The sequence below is a fragment of the Citrus clementina genome, unplaced genomic scaffold (assembly GCF_000493195.1).
Source record: "Citrus clementina cultivar Clemenules unplaced genomic scaffold, Citrus_clementina_v1.0 scaffold_5, whole genome shotgun sequence".
NCBI lineage: Eukaryota > Viridiplantae > Streptophyta > Magnoliopsida > Sapindales > Rutaceae > Citrus > Citrus x clementina.
Genome location: NW_006262201.1, coordinates 36,470,761 through 36,494,412, shown reverse-complemented (window position 1 = coordinate 36,494,412; position 23,652 = coordinate 36,470,761). Strand labels below are relative to the sequence as shown.

The following is a 23,652-nucleotide window of genomic DNA, read 5'->3' as shown; positions in this document are numbered from 1 at the left end:
ACATCTGTGGTGGTGCTTCTTTTGGGTAATTTTTAAAAATCTCTCTTAAGGTTTGGGTTTGTTGTAAGTAAATGACGAGAATTTATTTATTTGTAAAAAATCTCCTACCATCAGTTAATTTTAATATTGATCGTTAGTTGATTGTGCAAAGATAATATTACCCTTAATAACGATTTGTAGACGGAAATAACTAAAAAAAATTAAAATTGTTGGCTATTTTACCCTCTTTAAATTATTGATATTTTCTTAAAGTTCCTAAAAGAAAGATAAAATTAAAAAATTCTCTTTAAATTATTAATATTTTCTTAAAGTTCCTATAAAAAGGATAAAATTAAAAACTTGAAAATGAAATAGTTATAATCTTTACCTATGATATTGTAAATCTTTGGAATTGACAAGGATAAAATTGTCAAAAAATAGGGTTTGTGCTTTTCGCGCCAACAATTTTAATTTTTTTTTAGTTATTTCCGTCTACAAACTGTTGTTAAGGGTAATATTGTCTTTGCACAGTCAACTAACGGTCAATATTAAAGTTAACTGACGGTAGGAGATTTTTTATAAATAAATAAATTTTCGCCATCTACTTGCAACAAGCCCAAATCTCAGGGGAGTTTTATAAAAATTACCCTGGTTATTTTATTACTCTACCTTCTTACAAAAATAAATAAATTCTCACAACTAACAGATTTTTATCGAGTCCTTTTTTCCTAGTTCCTTTACATTTTTTTTTTTTTGCTGTTAAAGCTTTAAATCCCTTCTTTGTTATACATTCTCCAAGGGGTAAGGCAATAAATCCTCCTAACTTATGTAATTATTTGCTTCTTTTATTTTCAATATATAAAGTTCCTCCTCGTTCCATATCCAACTTTCTTAAAATAAATAGATATGATTATATGATAGTGTTACTATTTAATCTTTTATTCTTCAACAATCACGCCCATATATTTGCTTGTTAAACTAAAAGTTAAGAACATTGTAAAGTTACATTTTATGTAACTTTATATTACTTTAGAATGGTATCCAAAAATAAAGTGTAACTTTAGTTATCAACCTCTGTGTCTCTGAGGTCATTAGATACCACTTATGGGTTGTGACATAAAAAGAATTTGATCCAATAATAATTAATATCTTACCATGAAGAAGAAACAAATATGTAACTAATGAGAATTAAACTTCTCCCAACGAGTATATATTTGTTATAAACTAAATAAATTGCAATATTTGACAACTCCTTTATATATAGGGTGAGAGTCCCTTCCTAATAAGGACTGTACAAATAATTAATTGGAAGTAATTAATGTTTGAACCTAAATGTGTGTGTATACATAGTTGATAATTTAGTTCTAGTATTTCTTGATACACATAGCTCTTTTTTTTTAAATAAATAAATTTGATAACTAATTTGAAGTAATTAATGTATGAATATATATGTGTATATATGTGGGTCATGTAATTCCAATATTTCTCAATAGTACGCAAATATTTTTTAAAAAATAAAATTGATATTTTGTTACAATTTCCCATTTTATTTCCGTGTGAAAATGTTATGGTAATTATTGATGAGAGCATATAAAAGATAGTTTCAACAATATTATAATGGCGGACGAAAAGTTGTTTGCATCACTTGACACCCTAGCCCAACTTGTTCCCTTAAACAGTAAACCTTTTCATTTAATCTTTACATTGCTTTTTTCATTTTTTTTCTCTCGAACTTTTGCATTTTTTCATTTTTATCTCCAAACCAAAACTTGTAGAAGATCACATCACTTTCTCCCCTTTCACATTCGTAATCACTCACACAACACAACATAATAGGTAAAAGCTAGCTAAACCTATGCCACCTTTTATATTTCTCTCTCATATTCAGTTTGAGTTTGACCCGTTGCCAGCCACCGGCAGCTACCCCACCACCCTCCATCTTCTCTAGGCCCCAAGATCTTCTCGGTAGAAACATCTCTTTTAAAGCAACATTAAAAAAGCTTAAACAACCTTTCCTCTCCCTTCTTTTCTCTCTTTTTCCTCCTCCAAAACCCTAATTCAGGAACACATAGAATCCCAAAGCTATGGATTCTGGCAATAGTGGGAGTATGCAATCATCAAGCGGTGACGAAGAGTATGATTCAAGGTCTGAATCAGCAGCAGCGCCACCACCACCACCTGCTTTCTTCAACTTTTCAAGCAATAGTATCAATAACTTTGCTGGTTTCCAAAACCAACAACCACCCACTTTCTTCGATATGATCCCCTCGTCAAGTTATCTCCAAGCTCACTCTCAATCTCAATCTCAATCTCAACCTCAACACAACTCAAATCCAAGCTCCTTTCTGAATCTTGACTTGGTTGGTTCTAGAACTACTAGAAGCTGCAGCCTAATCAGATCATCAGAACCCAGCTGCACCGACAGTAGTACTGTTGCTCATCAAGGACTCATTAATCATGGATCATTTTCAACCGCACCATCATCGTCACACATGCAGCAGCAGTCTCGGTTACTGGTCAACGATCAATATCAAACAAATGTTGTCGTCAAGAACCCGAAGAAGAGAACAAGAACTTCAAGAAGAGCGCCAACAACTGTTCTTACCACAGACACATCTAATTTCCGAGCAATGGTGCAAGAATTCACCGGCATCCCCTCACAGCCTTTTTCAGTTGGCTCTTCCTACTCTCGCCGGCTCGATCTTTTTGGCCCCGGCTCGGCCATTAAGTCATCAGGTAATATTCATAATCATCTTGAACCAATGGGGGGGCCTCTTAATTACCATCTCCGTCCTGCTACTCAAAAGTTTCAACCAAACCTCTTTTCATCTCCTTCTTCTTCATCTTCCATGATTGATGCTATTGCTGCTGCTGCTAGTACAAGCCATAACACTACTAGTAACTACCACGTCCTTTCTGAATTAGGCCTCAATAGTAATAATAATAATAATACTAAAGAGCCTCAAAATACGTTGAACAATATTATGCAATCACAAAACTTAAATCACCACCCAGTTGTCTCATTCCAGTCTATTCTACAACACTCTAGTCCTCTTAATAACCCTTCACTTACTTTTGGTGCAAACAATAAGTCTCAAGCAAGTCATTTTGGTGCGCCTTCTTTTGAAGATCATGATCATCATTTGGCTATGAGCCATCATGCCAGCCATGTTGGGCTACCAAATAATCAGGATCAGTTTAGGTCATTCGATGGGAATTTTGCTAATTCATCACAAAGGGCTACAAGTTGTAAGTTGAACTACTCGGCTTCCTCATCAGATTTTCACCACAACAAGAATTTGGAGAATGTTTCTTCAAGGGGTACTGAAGGTACAGTTGATTCATGGATTTGTCCTTCAGATTAATTAATAATTAGGATCTACTTTGCTGCAGTACTCTCATCACATTATCTTTAATTCTTCTTATATTTTGTTAGTTAGAAATAAATATGAAGTCTAGTCAAAATATCTGTCATCTAATTAATTTCTTCACCAATATATATTTGATCAGTTAAAGATGTAGATGTAATCTTTTCTTCTTAATTATTAGATTAAGTACAATTACACAAAAGAAATTAGTTTCAAACCTTTTAGTAGTTTCTTTTATATTTATAGTTGGGAGTTTCATGATCTTTGAATGTTGGATCAACAATTTCTTCCTCGTACCTTGCCTCCTACTGGGATCGAGAAAATATGAAAAGTCGGTGCCGTGTTCATAAATGGTGCTGCGCGTATTCCACGAGTCATATTTGCCCATATGCTCTTGTTTTTTAGCACTTATCAAACCAAAGAATAATATTATGGGTGGTCCAAGTTTTGTTTTTCGTTGCAATAGGACAAGGGGTTTTAGGTGCCGTGTCCAAAAGTGATATGTTTCAATTTTCATCCAATTTCAATTCAGTTTTGTAGTTGCTACTCTTTTATAATCACACTTTTATTATCAAATAACAAATTAAACCTCCAATAATCATTTTTGGTTGTTAACAAGTTAATCTGTTTACTTTAATTGTATTGATGAATGAGATGATGGGGCATTTATCCTCGTGTTGTGTCGCTTAACTCTATGATATAACTTTTGAGGTTGAGAAATGATTAAGGGAGCGATTGGTGGCAAGATTAGGGGAATCCTTACCTGCCGCAATCATAAACTCTAGAAGTTGAAATTAATTATTTGTTTTCTTCATTGTTGATATATATATATATTTCGCTTATTTTTAATTAATGAGATGCCGGTCAACAAGAACCATTTTGCTTAGTTAGTTCCCTTATTTGATACCCTTTTGTAGACTTCGTATCTTCATAATTCAAGATAGCTAGCCAATCATGTTTAAATATGTGCCGAACTCTCTCTCATGCTCCCTCAGCTAGAGACTTGTCTTTCCATCGTTTTAAAAACAATCCCTAGCTGATCATTATCCGTTTCACATAATTTTTACTTCAAGGCCAGCTATATTTTATTGTTCGATATATTATATAATAAGTATAAAGAGTACAGCTTCAATGAAAAAAAAAAAAAAAAGGTACAGAGAATACAGCCACCGCAAACAGACAATCAAAGAACAGTATATCCATATGTTAAACATCAATGCCACACCACAAAACAGACATTTTTATAATTGTTGTCGTTAAAAATACGATTAGCAGGTGATCCACGCATTCCACTTCTTAAATGAGATGATACAGAAAATGATCTATTTGCATGGGTGCCTAATATAATTGCAATATAACGGCTTCCTCGAAGTAGATGATAGATTATGTTTTTCTATTTTCTTTTTTATTAATTATTTTTGTGTCGATGGGCAATCGATCATGAATAGGTAGATAGTTTGGCATTTAGACTATTGGAAATGAATGATAATGTTATGAAATTAAGAAGTATTATCATCTCATATCGTTATTTTATGAGCTTTTAATAATTTTGTGTGCGAATCCTACTCAACAGAATACGGAGATATTTATGGCAGAACGAGTGAGTTTGGTCTTTCATTAAAAAAAAAAAAAAATTGATATGTGTGTCACCTACATTTGTATCCCAACATTTAGAATGTATCTTAACATCTAAGTCTCAATTTAAGTACTAACGGATGTAGCGTTCATTATTCATTTATAGAATGGTTGTTAAATAATTTTACAAATTATATATGAAATCCATCATCTAATAAATAAGTGACAGATAGTATTGAAGTTTAATTTGATATTGAAATATTAGTATTCCTATCCCTCAATATTATTGTTATTTTTATAACTACAATTACCCATGAGTATTTTACAAATTAAAGGTTACGAACGAGAAGGAAGAGATCATTTTTAAAATGAATATAAGAGAAAGATATCTCATTGTCTCTGAGAGTGGGTTTCATGAATAATAATTTGATAAAATAAGAAAAGAAAAGAAAAGAATAAAATATATAATTAGAGGGATGATTAGCCATGGCAATTTGGGAGAAGAGGACAAATTCAGAGGATGTGGTGACATGTGATTCTTTCTCTTTTTGAATCATGGTGGCCTACGCCAGAGAGTAATCTGGTTTCTAGCAATGATGATCTTTTCCTCCCCCTCTATCTATCCAGTATCCATCGACCTCTCACTCACTTGTCTTCATATGCCTCAGCTCGTCAGTCGTCACTCTTCAAGGCGCTGGCCTCAATGTTTCAAGTACTGAAAGAGGCAAAAGACTAGTGCATATTTGATAATGTCATTCTCTCTTTCTTCATTCAATTTAGATTTTAGAGCCAACCCCAAAAGTTAGAAGCCTTTTTATAGAATCAGACGTTAATTTTCTTTCTCATAAGAGCTAGCAGCCTAGCACACAAATTTAAGGGGAGATTGCCAATTTACTCCTTCTTGTAATTAATGTATACCATTTATTTTTTCTTTCAGGAATAAAAAAAAAATTACGTATTAAAAATAATAGATTAAACAAATCACATAAATAAAAATTAAAATAAAAAATTAAGTATTAAAAATAAGAAATATATGTTTTGATGTGAAAAAAAATAATAAAATATTTTTTTATACTTTTTTATTTTATAAACATTTTCTTATAATAAATAAATAAGAAAATTATTATAAAACGATTAAAAATTTATTATAAGAAAACTTGAATGATAAAAAAATTATTATAAAATAAATAATAAAATATTTTTTGTACTTTTTACATTTAATTTTAAAATATTATAAAATATTTATTAGAAGAAAATGTTTACAAAATAAAAAAGTACAAGAAAATTTTTTATTATTAATGTTTTGTTCACGTCAAAACATATAATTCTCTTTTTTAGTACTTATTTTTCTATTCAGTTTCCATTCATGTGATTTATTTAATTTATAATAAATATAAACAAAAGTATATTTGAAAATATGGGTAATATTGTAAACTAATACTGTGAGAGGGGTTATTGGCTATAATAAAAACAGTAAGGAGGTAAATGGTATATATTAATTATAGTAAGCGAGAAATTAGTAATCTCCTTGTAGTAAAGTATACAAATCACTTAGGTTAACAAATTGCGAGTAGAAAGGATGTAATTGGAACATTATTTTATATAACAAACAATGCATGTTACTTGTTTAGCAACTTTATAATCGATCATTTCTTTTCAATTCATGCTGTTGGTGATTGTTATGGCAACTTGGATTTAACTATTAGTTTATAAATGTACTTTCATTATGATTCAATTGTGTGACTTAGTATGCGTAAGCAATGATGAAATTAGGCTAAGTCCTGACGTAATTGGGTCTATTAGGAAGACTGATGATGATCGGAGCCAGAAATTATAACTTATAGACTTAATGCTGCAATATTAGACCACAAGCTTGGGGTCTTGGCGAGAAGATTTCAATTCCGTTGACAATACCTTGGCTTAATTGCACACCACGTTAAAATGTTATTGATTTGACAGAGATTAATGTTAATCACTGTCGTCACACACTAGCGTTTTCTATGCCTATCCATGCCAACAACGGACAAGTCGCCTGCTACATTTAGCAGCACAAAAACATGCTTTTCATTAGAATTAACAGAATTTTATTGGTAGAAATGGATTAATGAACACAATTTGGGTGTCCTAGTTATGCAACTTGATGGGAGCTATTAAGATTTCTTTAAATAAAATTTTATTCTTGAGTATTTACCTAAGATCATCATTCTCTTACAATGATATGAGCTTCTTCTAGAGGAAAATTTATATGATACAATTTCAATGAGGCCACCAATTAAATGTACATGTTATTTATTCTAAATAATTATTTTTTCTTTATCATGATTGGTCAATTTCAAAATTATTATGTATGTGTCAAAGGGAGATTGGATGGGCGCACGAACAACATAATGTGATTGTCCTATGAGAACTTTTTTCTTTTCTTTTTCTTTTGAACAAAATATAAACATATGATTGGTGATTATTAGATAAAAATATAAAATTAAATTAATGTTACTATTTATTGTCAAAAAACACACAAGATATAAAATCTTTAAAAGTTTAAAAGTGCTCAGATTAATGGAGGATTCTCTAACTCATTTATCTATAATTTAAAAGTTGGAGTCTAGTGTTTAAACTAATATAATATCAAAGATCCGCTATCCAAATCGTCACATACTTATTTTGTAATTTGTATCAATTACTTCGGTTTCGATTCCTGTCCATTTTTCTCGTCGAGGTTCAATTAATAATAGTAATAATTATTAATAACAATAATAAAATCCATGCCCATTTTGACCCGTGTGTTTCAATCCTAAGCCATTTTTATGGCGGGCTACAACTAAATTAAGCTTTTGGGTCTACAGTTTAACTGCCGCAAGTATCCATAAGAATGCAAAGTGCCTATAAAAGAACATGTGAACTCACAAACGCAACTAGCACTGGACCTTGCCATATATGCGAACCATTCTGAACTGTTACATGAAGGAGACCACAACATAATCTTTATTAGAATCCAGTTCTGAACATGAATAACTTGGCATCATGCATCCTCGGTCTTTTTCGTCAGTGCAGTTAGGTAGCCCACTAGAGAAAAGTCATCCGTTGGAAAGATCGCCCAAAACCCACAAATATTGCAAATTTAGTTAAAAGTTGGTCAAGTTGAACTACCAAGTTCCTTATAGTCTAATTCCTTTCATTTTTATGGTTTGAAATAGTGGGCTGCCAACTTTTAACTGGTCTTGCTTTCATAATGTAATCCTAGTTATAAACTTCCTGGACTACTGCTCATTCCCTAGTTGATTCCTTTTATGCAGCATAGGATATAAGCTAGCCGCTAGCCTACATCTTTAATTTCCTTTTCACACCGAAGTCTCGGCAAAACTTGTGGCCATTAATGGCGGTTTTGTGTCCAATGTTAAATTAAGTTGGGCTGGAACTTTTTAAAAATTTTCTACCACGATTGCATTTATAATAAAATATGATTAAGATTGAATTATATATAATTTTTTATTAAATAACTATCGATCAACAATATTATGATTCAGTACAAAACTCAATTTATAACTAAATCCAAATTCCATTAATGATCACTATGCCTTTGATTTGTTTTGTGAAAAAAAAGAATAAACTAAAAGATTTTGACGAGAGACTAGCATGGTCAGTGATGCATGCATTTTTATGGAACCCTAATTCTTTGGCAAAAGATAGCTAGCAAGAGACATAACGAAAAGTCATGGGATTCTTGTAAACATGGAAACTTATTTTGTGTCTGTCTCAGCAGCTCTTAATAGTGTTTTCATGAACCCCACGTGTTCCCCACTATAAATCTTCTTTTCGGTTTAACAGCCCATTGAGATTTGTGATGCCATGATGCCTCTCCATCTGAAGAGCTAAAGATTAAACATGCTTTTTAGCCATTGTGTCGATAATAATTGACAAAATAACCAAATAATGATGAATGTGGCACGAAATATTCTACATTGGAAATTGCTGTAGAATCCAATCCAAATGACTGTAAAATGAGTGTTGTGGGGTTCATATTCCTTTTCCTTTTTCTTTTTTGATAGAGGGTTCGTATTCCTTTTTTCTTCAATACTATTATTATTTTTAAAAACAAATTACTAAAGTTTGCAAAAATGCCTTCCTCCTGTAACCCACATAAAAAAGGCTGCGGCGGCCAGAATATATTTTTACCCAGATCTTTCATATGATATAATTTCGTTTTTGATGCAATGTTAATTGCTGCAGACTGATTATTATTAATTTATTTGGCGAGTTATCATGACATCTTATTATTTGATACTTAGCCATTGATTTAACATTGAATGAAATAATATCGAGCAATCATGTAGTGACGGGGGTTGGCAGATTGAGATTTGGGATCCCGTCTCGAACGTTACGGGATTTAGCATAATTTTTTTTAACCCTTCTTTATTATTAGGATTGAAATTTGGGACTCAATTTTAACTCGATTTGCTATATGGGATGAGGTTCGGGACATTTCAAAATCCTAATATAGATCTCGAATATCCCAACTGTGTGTAAAGTGAAATTCAAAATCTCAGATTCTAGAAGCGTATATAAGTTGGTTTGACGAAGCGTAGACATCTGACATTTCCGTCATATGTATACAACAAATCAGTTTGATAGAGCAAAGAGATCTTATTTGCTGATCATATACAATATGATATGTCGTTTATAATAGAATCTGCAGTGCATGATAGCAAACTCACGTCATTTTGGATCTATATTGGGAATATGAAATTTATGAGACTGGGAATGATTATTTATCTTGATTTACCATTCAACACAATTTTTCTCCATTTCATGATCAAGATGGGATCGGGATTGGCTAATCTTGATCTTGATCAAGATGTGATTGCCAACCCTTATACTGACATAAAGGCACAGTAGTTTTGCGTACAATAAAACCTCATTAAATTAATACTTGATAAATTAGTAATTTCGATTAAATAATAATTTTTTTTGGTCCTAACTTGGGGCAACGTGGTAAACAAATAATTCGAAAAATTTATTAGATAATAAATTTTTAAATAAATTTTATTTTTTTATTGGAACCATCATGAAACATCCCCTAGTAATATCGAGCAGCTCGTCATCTAATTTTCGATTACCTAATATTATTGTCTTCCTGAAAATTTAATTAAGCCTAGAAGTCTCATAACGAGAAAATCAATTTCGTAGCAAAAGTAAAACTAACCTTAAGGAATTTCCTGGACATTCAACAAATAAACTAACACAGGAATTTATTTTATTTAATACAAAAATTTTAAGTAATAAACCAACACAAAAGTTCATCTCTACCGATACACTTCAATTATACAAATCACCAGACACAAAAGTTTTCAAACAATACACAAGAAACAAAACTAGAGCTTTCACATCAGACTTCGATCTAGGGTCCAGATTTTACCTGCTTTCCTCTGAAAAATAAAATTGACAAAAGGGTGAGCTGTCACACTCAGTAAGTAAAAACATGCCTAACAAATAGAACGGTATCTTTACTCAATATTTTCATACATTCAGTTTAACCTTAAGTTTAGAATAAACAGATGAATCTTCATATAGAAGCTTGCTGAGCATATTTTGCTTAAAATAAATTCAAACCGAATAGTTCAAACTAAATTCAAATTCATAAAACATTTATCATATCAAAACACATTAAAAAAAATATAACATGTCAAAACAAATCCGAACATATATTGTATCATGACTTTTCATATAGGAGGCTCGTGTCAAATAATATCGCATGCACCCACAGTGACCCCACATAAATCAAATCATATAATTTGAACAATAAAATATAATTTCATTAGTGAAAGTCACTCGTTTCTCCCGTTGACCTCGCTAGAACAGAATATATCGTATCAGAATATAACTATCGACATTGAGCCAAAACATTTAAACTATATTCACAAAATACAAACTTGAATCTCATATAGTGACCCGTATGTGGCATTTCATGGCACATTGGCCTTCGAGAGGTGGCCTTTGTACAACTCACACTCTTAAATTACAAGCTTTTAATTCAAACTTGTCTAAACTTGAGCAAAGATTATTTAAATATATTTAGTTACACAAAAAAATATACATAACTTAGTTAAAGAAATCATAATTTGAAAAACTTTTGGAAAAAAAAAAAAAAGAGTTCACTATGGATTGGTCTACTTACTTGAATCCAAATTAATCCTTAACCTTTCACTTACTAATCCGAAACATCACCAACACATCCTAAAATTGAAACATATGTTGATTTATTATTAAATCCATAAAGAATAAATCATAACTTTAACTGAAATCTTTATCACAAATGAATTACCAAAATTCTGCACAATAGTCCACAACCAAAATATAATCCACATGCTTAAAGACCTTAAACAATTCTAGTGTTTTCCAGAACATTGTCTCCAGATGTGAACTAATTAATCCTTAAGCTTCAGAATTTGTTACTTAATAGATCAAAAGATCTAATTCTTGGAATGTAGTGAACTCAATCTCCAATTCTCAATCTGCCAATATCTGAGCCAAATTTCATAAAATGTTTGAAAACCAAAACGAACTTCAAAATTCACAAACTTTATACATACCAAAGCTACAGATGTCTAGTGTGATAATCCAAAATTTCATAATCTTATTCCTTATATTTTTTGAGTTATAAATTTTCAAATGATCAAAGGTCAGTTCTGTCAGAATCATCCTTCAGTAAATAAAGCGGATTTTCTCAACAATTTAGCAATCCAAAAGGTCACCAAAAATTTATGGAAATTTACAGCAAAACTTGTCCGCACCTGTATTTAACCACATCCAAAATTCAGAATTTTATTCCTCATATTTTTATAGTTATGAATTTTTGAATACAGAAAGGTCAGTTCTGTCAAGACGTTTCTTCAACAAATAATGCGGTTTCTTTCAATAATTCAAAAACCCAAAATGCCGCAAAAAAACTATAAAATTTCACGGAGAGACTTTTTCATACGTGTGTTTAACTATACCCACAATTCAGAATTTTATCTTTCATACAACAATTTGGCATTCTAATTAGCAAGCAATACATGGCTCATCACGTCTCCAACAACACTCAAACTATTAAACTCTAACTCCAACAATTTTAGTAGCTATAACTTCATCCAATGGCCATGTAGAGTTTATAATAAAGTAAAAGAATTATTCTAAAGCAATCAAAATTCAGATTTTATTTTTTATAAAGAAATATTTTATTTTCAAAACACTTCCAAGATCAAACATATATCCATTTCCCATGCTCATAATATCAACAATTAAAAAGAAGAATTTACTTACTGAAACTGAGAGTGCAGGAAACAATTCTTAAAGTTGTTTGAGAAAAACTTATGCATAAAAGGACTGATGAAAATAAAAATTTGCAACTGGTGGCTTAAGTTCCTTAGATAGAGAAGTTAAAAACAATTATAAAAGAGAAGTTAAGAACGGTTTCAAAGACATAAACAATATGCACATGTTCCTTAAATTAAAACTACATATATATAACCTACCCTTTGTTAAAAGACATGCTTGGATATTACACATCAATACATAAATTAATAGTTAACTAATTTGAAATAAATGCATACGACATGTTTTATGATTTTCTTTATTATATTTATATAATGCTTTACACATCTTTATACCTTTAAGATAAAATGTCAATTTGTATTCCATATACCATGTTAAGATAAATAAGAAAGATAATCGCTTAATATATTGCCTCAAAAAAATTTTATATGATAAGTTACTATGTAATTATGATCCAGTCAAAAGATTGTTAAGTGACTAATTCACTCAAGCAGTATTAAATCAAAATTGTATAAGATGGTTTGACGAAATCAATACATTCTTTAATTATATTGACTCTATACTTTATAAAAATTCATAATATGCATGTGATTTTTTTATAAATTAACAAATTATTAATTTATCAAAAAATTTAAAATTATTAATTATCATTATATTGATATTCATTAAATTAATAAATTTTTTAATGTACCAGGACTATTAATTTTTGAGATCCTACTAAAATTATAATAATTATCATAAAAACATTGATACTCAATTACTCGCCTATAATAATACGAGGAGGGCAACATAAGCGACATCCCCTGATGCTATTTTTGTCGCCCACTTATTATTTTTTGTTTTCCCATAAAATATGGGCAACGAAAACAACTGTAGGGGTATCGTTTTTTTATCGCTCTCCCCTCACCTTTAAGATGGATGAGTATCATTTACCTTATCATAATAATTATAATAAAACATAAAACAATCAAACAAACTTAACATGACTCGGTCTTTCGGCGGAGTGGTCTGTTGTGAGGGTAACAAATTTGAATCCCGACAAAAGTATTGTAGGAGTAAATATGAGTAGTATTCTCGTACAATACGAATTAAAATTTGATTGTAATAGAGGCGTTAAAAAAAAATTAACATGAATTAGTTGCCCGGTAATTATTAACGGTAAAACTGGGAAAAATGGCGAAGGGCACTCTCGTGTCGGAGCCTTCACTCACGGCGTGACGTAAAAACTACGTCAGTGCCAGATCATATGCCCAAAGGAGAAGAATGCACGTGTGAGAAGGACATCAAGAGCGGCAAAGGCGGGAATCGAGGAGCAAGGATCCACGCGTAGGGTCGGATGAGGAAATCCATGTGGGAGATGAGGGAAAGATCATGATTAAAACTTAAAAAGTGGGTGGTGTGGCGGAGCCCATATGGAGCGGAGGCGGTGACGCTGCCCTCTCACTCGTGTAAACTGTACGAACATATAATCATATGCATCCACCCCCGTCCCCTCAGCGATCATGTACTAGATTGCGACCTCTCCGTCGCTTTCACAATTAAAAACTCACCACTTCATAATCCGTGATTTTGCAGAATTCCCACGCATCTCCAAGAAAGAAGACAATACAATCCCCCGTGTGTATATATATATATATATATATAGAGTCAAAAATATATAGAGTCAAAAGCTAAATTATAATTATTGTAACATACATATCTCATGTGAATTATATAAATTGTGGATCCTATAATTTTATGTGGTTCACATGAAAAAGACTCATAATTTGTATGGTTCACATGAGAGATGTATGTTACAATAATTATAACTTAGAGACTCCTATATATATATAATTTTAAAATCGTACGATTTAAAAATGTATAGTTTTAAGTCTTTAAAATTATGTAGTTTTAAAATTTTATTGTACTTTTTCACACTTTAAAATTTTAAATTATAACACTTATATATATATACATATATATATATATATATATATATATATATATATATATATATATATATATATATATATATATTTTCACTCGATACAATTGCTGATAAAATATGATTTTTGTTGGGGTCGAGAGAATCTAAATGCAGAAGTTTATTAAAAAAATATAGAGATGGACCAACTCGAAAATTTATTCCCACACCAATACTATCTTAAAGATCATATATTTTTTAAATGAAAGTAAAAAGTCCTCGTTGGGGCTCGAACCAGCCAATGGACTACAAGACAAAAGCTAAGGTGTCCCTTTTTTTTTATATATATTATTGAAAGGACAAACCTAAGAGTCACGCAAACTCGAGCATGTTTAGAAACCTACACCGTAGTATCTAGGGAGGGAGGAAAAGTAGAAGTAGGCGGAGGCCAAAAACAGAATCTTCTTTCACATCATTATACGAGGCAATTTAGAAGGCCCAGTTGTCAAAATTTGTCACTGATTGACCCATATCTAAAGGACGTACCCAGTTCGTATGGACATGGACATATAATACACATTTATACAAAGGCTAAGCAATTGAGCTTGGGCCAATTCTACTTCCTTTTTTCTGGTTAATCATACGCCCAGTTCCAAGAAACTACAGCAGCATCCCGAGTGTGTTCTTTATTCTGTACACAATGTTAAAAGAGGAAAAAAAAGAAAAGAGAAAAATTGAAGTGGTAAAGAATTTCCAATGTCGAAATTGTTACTATATGAATCTTACACAAAGCGTTTTGCATGCAGGGAAAAGGTGTTTTGGAACTTCCAACGATCAACAGAACATTAACAAAGGCATTCTTCTAGTAACTCGTTTTGGCAATTTCTGTCCCAATTCACACAAAACCGGAGAATGTTAAAACTTTAAAGCAGTATATGCTGGAACATTAATGTGCGAGAGAGAGAGAGAGATATACCGCAATCATAGGAATTGTCTGAACCCGCCACATTTTTGCGTCGTTACACGTACCACACTCTCAAACCCCCCTTTATTTGCCAATATTGTCCCCATAAATGCCGCCACCTGTCATTGACCGACTGACCATGCACATGCAGTCGTTATCCATAATTCATTGCTTGAAAGTAAAAGTGCAAAACGGCTAACAGTAATCCATATCCCCCAAATTTGAACGTTTTCTCATCTAACCACTTAATTTATATCAAATAAGTACCTGCAACCGCGAACTGAACGGTCTGAAGTCTAAACCCCACCATAGAAATAAGAAAAGATAGGGACTTATTTCATACAAATGGAAAGTTACATCCTAATTTGGGAATTTAGAATAACTTAGGGATCTAAATACTATTATTACTCTTAAAATTTGAAGCAAAACGAACAAGACCACTTTGTAGGCAGCAATAAGCCTCTTCTTCTTCTTCTACCTTCACAAAACGAAAACGAAAACGAAAACGAAAAATAGACCAAAGGCAAACAGGAGAATGAAACAGGAAACGGTAACGCTGTTTCTTGTGAACTTAGCTGGGATCATGGAGAGAGCTGATGAATCGTTGTTGCCTGGAGTTTACAAAGAAGTGGGAGCTGCCCTTCACACGGACCCAACTGGATTAGGTTCTTTGACTTTGTTCAGGTCCATTGTGCAGGCTTCTTGCTACCCAATTGCGGCTTACTTGGCGATCCGTCATAACCGAGCCCATGTCATCGCCTTAGGCGCCTTTCTCTGGGCTGCTGCAACTTTCCTTGTTGCCTTCTCCTCCACTTTCGCTCAGGTTCAGTCAAATAAATCGAAATATGAAGTTTAAATCGAATTTTTTTCCCTATTATTTTGGATAGAACTGTTTCTGACTTGCTTGATGCATGGGAAAATTAATTAGAAGTAAGGAATTACGGGACCTGTAATTATGGTTTTGGCTATGTGAAATGGAATAGGCAGTCCTAGTCGACTTAGAAAATTTTCTAGAATTGAATCGATTGAGGCCTGGTTTTCCTTGTGCTTTTACTTTTACTTTTAATTTTATAAGCCATTGAATTGGAAGTTGGAATGTACTAATAGCATAAGGTTTGATTCAATTGTTCTATGTGGTGACGGTTGAATGGTTTGCTTGATTGTCGATTTGATTACTAGGTGGAGTAAGAATTGATAAAAGGTATTTGTTAAGTTTCGTGCGTATCTTTATTGTAATATTATTTGCTATTTGGTAGAACAAATGATGAGGAAAATGTCTTTCTTGGTATTATGTTTTAGTTTGTTTAGAGTTTCTGAATGTGAAATGTTTGATCTAAGATAAGAATCTGGTCACCTTGGTCTATTAAACCAAAAACAGGATAAGAATATAAGGTAGCTTTTCTAAAAGAGAAAAAATAAATAAGTCATTTCAAGCCCCAATGTGTTATATTCTTGGAGGAATATTGTGCTCTGGAAGAGTTTCGGAAGAGAATCTGCATAAATTAAGCACTGTCAATGATAACAAGACAAATGGGAGGATAGATCCTAGATTAGAGTATAAAGTGGAGAAGAAGAAAAGAATATAATTTTAAGGTTTTGGTTTATCAAAAATGAACTTCCTTTCTGTTATTCCCAATGGTTCATTGAGAACTGAAAGGCCATTATAAGAATAGCATACCAAGAGAACTAAGGGAAAAGTCTCAGGTGCATGGATTTCAGAATCAGGCCTAGAGGTGATGTTGCATATAAAAGTACGCAGGCAGAAAGAAATATGAATAGCTTGGGACGAGCTGGTTAATAATTTAGAAGATCAGTATCAGCAAAGAAACCTTTGTGAATCAGTATGATTAGACCAATGCGATAGTGTATACTAGTACTATCTGTTGTTGTGGACCTAACAACTTCCGGTCACTAAACATTAATATAATATGCTGTAAGGATTATACAAAATCTCTGAATACATTCTTTCCATACGTTAGGGTTTGATTGCCGCTAAGCACATTAATGAACTATAAATAGTGTATACGAAAAGCCATATTACCTACGACACCCTAGTTAATCATATTCATCATAAGTTATTCAACTTCTTTTGAGCAGGTGGCCATCTCTAGAGCTCTGAATGGCATTGGCCTTGCATTGGTTGCACCTGCAATCCAATCTCTTGTTGCTGATTCAACTGATGATAGCAACCGTGGTGTGGCTTTTGGATGGCTACAGCTAACCAGCAACATTGGTTCACTTGTTGGTGGACTCTTTTCAGTTGTGATGGCTCCAATGACATTCATGGGAATTCCTGGTTGGCGGATTTCCTTCCATATTGTTGGCCTAATCAGCGTCGTGGTAGGAACTTTAGTCCGCCTCTTTGCAAATGATCCACACTTTCCAGATGGTGGTACAGCAAACAGTGATCAGGTTTCAAGTAAATCATTCAGGTCAGACGTAAAGGTTCTGATTCAGGAAGCCAAGTCTGTAATTAAAATTCCATCTTTCCAGATTATTGTGGCTCAGGGTGTCACAGGTTCATTCCCCTGGTCAGCTCTGTCATTTGCCGCAATGTGGTTAGAGCTTACTGGATTCTCCCACGAGAAAACTGCATTCCTGATGGCATTGTTTGTAATTGCCAGTTCCTTTGGAGGACTGTTTGGAGGCAGGATGGGAGATTTCCTTTCTGCACGATTCCCAAATTCTGGAAGGATAATTCTAGCACAAATTAGCTCATTATCAGCCATCCCTCTAGCAGCTTTACTTCTCCTGGTTTTACCGGATGATCCATCCACACCAGTGATGCATGGTTTGGTCTTGGTGGTCACGGGATTGTTCATATCCTGGAATGCTCCAGCCACAAACAAGTATAGACTCTCATAAAATTGTTCTTCCTTTTGTTACAATCAAATTCGCTAAATATTAATTGCATTAAAATCAAATTTTTGCAAAATTTTGGAGACGTGTTGTTGACTAATCATTTGCAATGTGTTTATGCAGTCCAATTTTTGCAGAGATAGTACCTGAGAAGTCCCGAACTAGTGTCTATGCTATGGACCGATCTTTTGAGTCCATACTATCATCATTTGCACCTCCTGTAGTCGGGATACTGGCTCAGCATGTTTATGGCTTTAAACCTATTCCTAAAGGATCCAGTGCAACTGAAGAGATTGCCACAGATAGGGCGAATGCTGCGTCATTGGCCAAGGCACTTTACACAGCAATAGGAATTCCTATGGCTCTCTGTTGTTTCATATATTCATTCTTATATAGCACCTATCCAAGAGACAGGGAGCGAGCTAGGATGGAAGCACTTATTGAATCAGAGATGCAACAATTAGAGTCCAGTAATTTGCCTGCTGCTGTAGAATACTCCCATGTTCAGTTCTCTGAATCCGAAGTACTCTCTGTTAAGAATAGAACTGTTATTGAAATGGATTATGACTATGAAGATGGTCTCGATCTTGATGATAATGATGAGAAGATATTGCTTCACCGACAGTTGACATTCTCCAATTTAGGTGAATAGTGAGATGCTTTTAACTTGATGGCTATGATGGGATGAATTGGATTTCTGCAGGTAGCCCATTCTACTTTAGCTGAACTTCAAACCAAAGGAGCCGAATCTGACTCTGCCAACCAAGTCATCTCTACATCCAGCTCTTGGCACTAATGATGGGGGGATTCCATAGATTGTGATGAAAGTGAAAATTTTCATTTAGGTGTATACTGAGTATAGGAGGTTTGTTCAGATTTTTAGCAGGAAATTACAATTAGAAAGAAGAAAACAAGAACCCACTGCTTTGTGAAATCAATGTCTTTATAGGTACCTTTTTTTTTTTTTTTTTCCCTGTTACAAACTTCACCGCCAATTCGTTATACTGTACAGTAAAGAGGGGTTTAAGTCTTGAATTGGGGTGGGAAACTTTGGGGGGTTGTGGTGGGGGACGGATGAATTTGATACACAAATTTGACACATGAAAGGAAATTTGAGGACTTTAGAATTTTGAGGACTTGGTGATACCAATTGTTTATTTCACTGAAATGTAAATCGTGCAATTGGATACAGTTTATAACTGATGGTGGTGGTTGAATTACCCGTCTGAAATGCTGTTTGCCATTAACATGATAGTGATTTTGGTAAATTTTGTATATGGCTCCACATATTGATGGCTTATTGTGTATTAAAGCTTTTAATCTAAGGTCCTTTAGACAACTTTAAATTAACTTCTTGTAGACTCATAATTTGTCACATTGATTAGCAGAACTTGATGATGGAGAAAATTCATTGCCTGTGAGAATATCATTGCGGTAAAATCTGACTAGAAGACTTTGATATACGTATTCAGAACGATACAATCAAACACAAAGGACCCTCCTGACCCTTTGTTACAAACCCATAAAAAAATATAAAATCCTTCTCTTATCTATTTTTATTGTTCATCTTTTGGATCCCCTTAAATCGATTTTTCCATGATCAATCGACTTGACTAACTCTTCAAAACTTTCAATTCAGGTTTGAAGTTTCAAACTGACAACTTCTAGGTAAACAATTTAAAATAACAGAGCATCCCTAATTGACAAAAGGGTCAAAGCTGATGGGAAACTGAAAATAATCTAAAACATTTTAAAATTGAAGTGGAAAAGAATTGGAGGTCAATTCTTTGAATTAATAATCTCTTCAAGAATATTAACAAAAAAAAGTAGGAAAGGTTACAAGAACTCGCCTTCCCTTTATTCCATGCACCCAATGATTGGTGTGTGGTATCATCTTTACAGACCTTCACACTATATCACCAAGCATTCTCTAACCTTACACTACATTCCTATATCACCAAGCATTCTCTTAACACAAAAGACAATAATTTATCTTCTGAGACAGTTGGTCCAATAACTGCTTTTTTGTAGACTCAATAATTTGAGAGCACGGAGCAGAGTGGAGAGCAACTGCTGATAGGCAGTCAATTTTAGCTGGGTTTTGTAGCAGTAAACATAACAAAACCTCTGTTCCTTGTACATTTAAAATCAACCAGGCCGCAGGCTCTGCAGAGATCTTCTATTTCCCTTTCAGATAGGAAAGTATAGCTGCCTGATATTTGCATCATGTTCTGTACAAGAAACAAGATGTCCACCATCAGCAACTGGCAAATATGACAAAGAATAATATTCACAAGAATTCGTTACATTCATGTCTTGTACAGAAAACTTGACAACCTTAATTTACATAGTTTAGAAGGTTACACAGACTTGGGATTTTAACAATGTAATGTTGGATGTGCCCATAGAATAACTTAAGATTTACAACTAATTGAAACTGTCTGAATATCCTTTTCAGATCATCAAATCCTAATACAGGTATGCTGAAGCCAACAATTTTCAAGTCAAGAAAACATACCTGGCGTAGAAGCCTTGAAAATGGAATAAGATTAAAAGGCCCATCGACTATGTAGGTGGTGCCAACAAACACTCCTCCAGGTCGTAGAACTCGACTTATTTCAGCTACCTACAAAATTTAGCCACCAAATCTTAAAAGCTCACAGCTAAATCTTCAACAACATGGATAATCAAAGTTACTTGAAAGAAAACACCTACGCCTGTTGATGGCGAAGACCAACAGTGTATAGCAGCACCGGCATGCACTGCATCAATCGAACTTGAAGCAAATGGAAGTCTAGAGATATCAGCTCTGACCAACAAAAAATTCCTAATAGAGAAGAACAATACACAATAAGGTGTATATTTAAATTCTCAAATTATAGGATGAAGGACAAATCAAAGTTACTCATACTCTTTTGGAAAGTTTGATTCCTGCTGAACAAATTCATAACACTGCTTCAGCATGTTCTCTGAATAGTCCAGAGCAACAACAAGAGAAAACAATCCACTCTTAGCAAAAATTCGTGAAAACAGCCCACTACCACAGCTAGCATCAATGATGTTTCCACCTAAAACAGGCTTTAGATAACCCTTCATCAATTCAAACTGCAGTTAAACCCATTAATTGGTTAGTACACCTCTACGAAAACGAAGAATGTGAAATGGCAATGGCAAACATTAGCCCTGAAAATCGACAATTTATTCTACATAAGTTCTATAAGAACAATTTATCATCGCCCCTATGGGCTGAAATTGCAACTGATAGGAAGGACAAAAATGTTCAGATCCTTGAAAAAGAAAATATTAAAAGAAAAAAATATGAAACTGAGAAAAGGTCATATCACCTCCTTCTCTGGGCCTGGAAAACCACCCCATACAAAGTTTTGACGCCAGCCCCTCTCATAGATAAATGACATGAATGGCATCCTGATTCAACATATGATCAATAGATGGGATAAGGTTCATGTAAGATGTATGCCATGGTATTGGACAATCTTAAAATGCTTGATATTGCCAAATGTGCACGTCAAAATGTATAGAATTAGAAGACAAAAATCAACGGAAGTTTATAGATCATTACAGAGTATAATTCCCCATTGAAACTTCACTAAAACCCAATTAAGCTCGCCTTAAGAGTATATAATAAGGTGTTGTGCTTATCAATCCACCACTGCAGTGGAATGAAATTACAAATCGCCGACTAAAAATGGGGGGTTTCCAAACGCAATGCTTTCAAAAATTAAGCAGAGACACAGCAGTTACATAAAGTGAATGATAACAAAAATACACAATACCTGAAAAATTCAGTGGCAGGACTCATCAATTCACCATAATCTTTTGACCCACTAGCCGCAGTCATATCAAAATGAGTTCCCACGCCACTGTAAGTCTTTTTACAAGTGTTACATTGCAAACTAGACCCAGCTGCAGATTCTCTGTGATAATAATACTCAACCAACTCAAAAGGAAACAAACAAACAACAGAAATTTAAGGAAAAAAAAAAAGAGAGAACGTTTTGATATGACTCACATAGACAAGGATGAATCACCAATCCACGTTAGAGGTTTATAACAGATGGGACAAGCTAACACGTTCTTGCTTGTACTTGCTTCATTTTCAACAAAACTCGGCTCCTAAACACACCCAATTGAAAATTTACATTACAAAAAGGGTCATGTACTATAATTTCATGTCATAATAAATAACTGAAATGCACGCATACCGATGGTTTGGTTTCGACAAAGGCTGTTGAAGAAGCCCGAATTTTGGCAACAAACTTGCGTATAAAGATCGGCGAAGGATTGGGTTTGACAGAACACCGTCGCGAGTTACCGAGTCGACCCGGTAGAGACACCGAGAAGAAGCTGCTGCTGCTAACGATAGTCGCCATGATAAAAGTAACTCTCTTTGTATCTTGAGCTTTTATATTTAAGAAAAAAATCTCGCGTTAGCTTTCTTTTACGAACAGTCACGCGCACTCATACAACACACAGGACGTGTGTTAACAGTTGCCTGTAGATTTCGAAAACGTTTCCTGTTGGGGAGGTAAAGAAAATTACATAAAGATTTATTCAATTGCAAGTGGACGAAGTAGATGCTTCGTGTTCTGTTCACTCCTTTACATGTACGAAGCGTCTGGTCTCGGCAAAAGGAGCTGGGACTGGCTTCTAGAATGAGGTATATATAACATCTGAGTCCCTGAATTTTGGAATAATTACATGTAAAAGGCTAGTTTATCTTTTCTCGTGTGGTTCCCTTATGTAATTTTTTTTTTTTTTTTGATAGGTAACGCGATTACGCGAAGGTATGTTAAGAATCTTTTTTTTTTAAAATATATATATATTTGATGTTTCTATCATTAAATCACCTGAGTTAGAGAACTCATTTTTCATATTATTGATTTTGTATAAATATGTAATTAAAAATACAATGACAAGAGGATGAGTAATAAAATTTTTTGAGGTTGTTCGAAGTTTAGAATTGAAATTTTAAAAAGCTTCCATGGGTCACTTCTCAACCAGTCTTCTAATTATCGTGTGCAAATCTCTCCTTCAAACCAGCGACCCAGACCCAGGCTGTGTTACGTGTCGAAATTGATATGGGCCTTCATAGACAAGCCCAAAACTCGGTGAGGACATAACCTGATCCGTTATGCTTGTGGAGTAGAGAAACATCAAGACTTGGAACTGAGTTAGATTCGTCATTTGCTATATATGCAAGTAAAATATTTTCTATCAGATTAACATACATGCACAAATGAAAATTGAAAATGTAAAATTATCAGATAGACAGATACCCAAATGAAGTACTACCATATTAACGACGACGGAAAACCGAAGACGTAATTTCTCGTGTCCTAGACTGTGAAGATGCTTAGAACATGATAGCCGAGACCACAAAAAGTGGACCCAAGTTAACAAAATAATCTGCGCTGTAGCACTCTTGCTTGATGAAAATGAACTAGTAAACTAATCATATAAGAAAATTCCTTTGTCATCGTACCACTAAAGATATCAAAAAGATTAATATCCAAATTATAGAGACGTAAATCCATACACTTATACGTTGTGACATTTGATTCATACATATAGTACAAAAGTTCATATTAAAATCTCATTCTATCGAAAACTTAATTAATAATATATCTCTAAAGGATCTAAATGTATAAAATACGTCTTATTTTTCATGTTTT

General features: G+C 33.5%; 3 protein-coding genes across 3 annotated transcripts; 2 read left to right on the top strand and 1 right to left on the bottom strand.

Annotated features, from left to right (window-relative positions):
* Positions 1–1,794: 1,794 nt before the first annotated feature.
* On the top strand, positions 1,795–3,992 carry LOC18040982. The gene is made up of 2 exons (XM_024183003.1): positions 1,795–3,309; positions 3,594–3,992. Exons 1-2 carry the CDS (start codon positions 2,064–2,066, stop codon positions 3,695–3,697), a joined length of 1,350 nt encoding a protein of 449 aa, XP_024038771.1. The 5' UTR covers positions 1,795–2,063; the 3' UTR covers positions 3,698–3,992.
* Positions 3,993–15,495: 11,503 nt separating this feature from the next.
* Positions 15,496–19,018, top strand: LOC18041084. The gene is made up of 3 exons (XM_006433945.2): positions 15,496–15,923; positions 17,198–17,949; positions 18,083–19,018. Exons 1-3 carry the CDS (start codon positions 15,636–15,638, stop codon positions 18,609–18,611), a joined length of 1,569 nt encoding a protein of 522 aa, XP_006434008.1. The 5' UTR covers positions 15,496–15,635; the 3' UTR covers positions 18,612–19,018.
* Positions 19,019–19,514: 496 nt separating this feature from the next.
* On the bottom strand, positions 19,515–22,593 carry LOC18042578 (uncharacterized methyltransferase At1g78140, chloroplastic). Its single transcript, XM_006433944.2, has 8 exons — positions 22,183–22,593; positions 21,990–22,093; positions 21,754–21,894; positions 21,304–21,385; positions 20,871–21,064; positions 20,675–20,786; positions 20,478–20,585; positions 19,515–20,190 (listed from the first exon to the last, which is right to left on the bottom strand). The coding sequence occupies exons 1-8, from the start codon at positions 22,348–22,350 to the stop codon at positions 20,050–20,052; spliced, it is 1,050 nt and encodes a 349-aa protein (XP_006434007.1). The 5' UTR covers positions 22,351–22,593; the 3' UTR covers positions 19,515–20,049.
* Between the last annotated feature and the right edge of the window lie 1,059 nt (positions 22,594–23,652).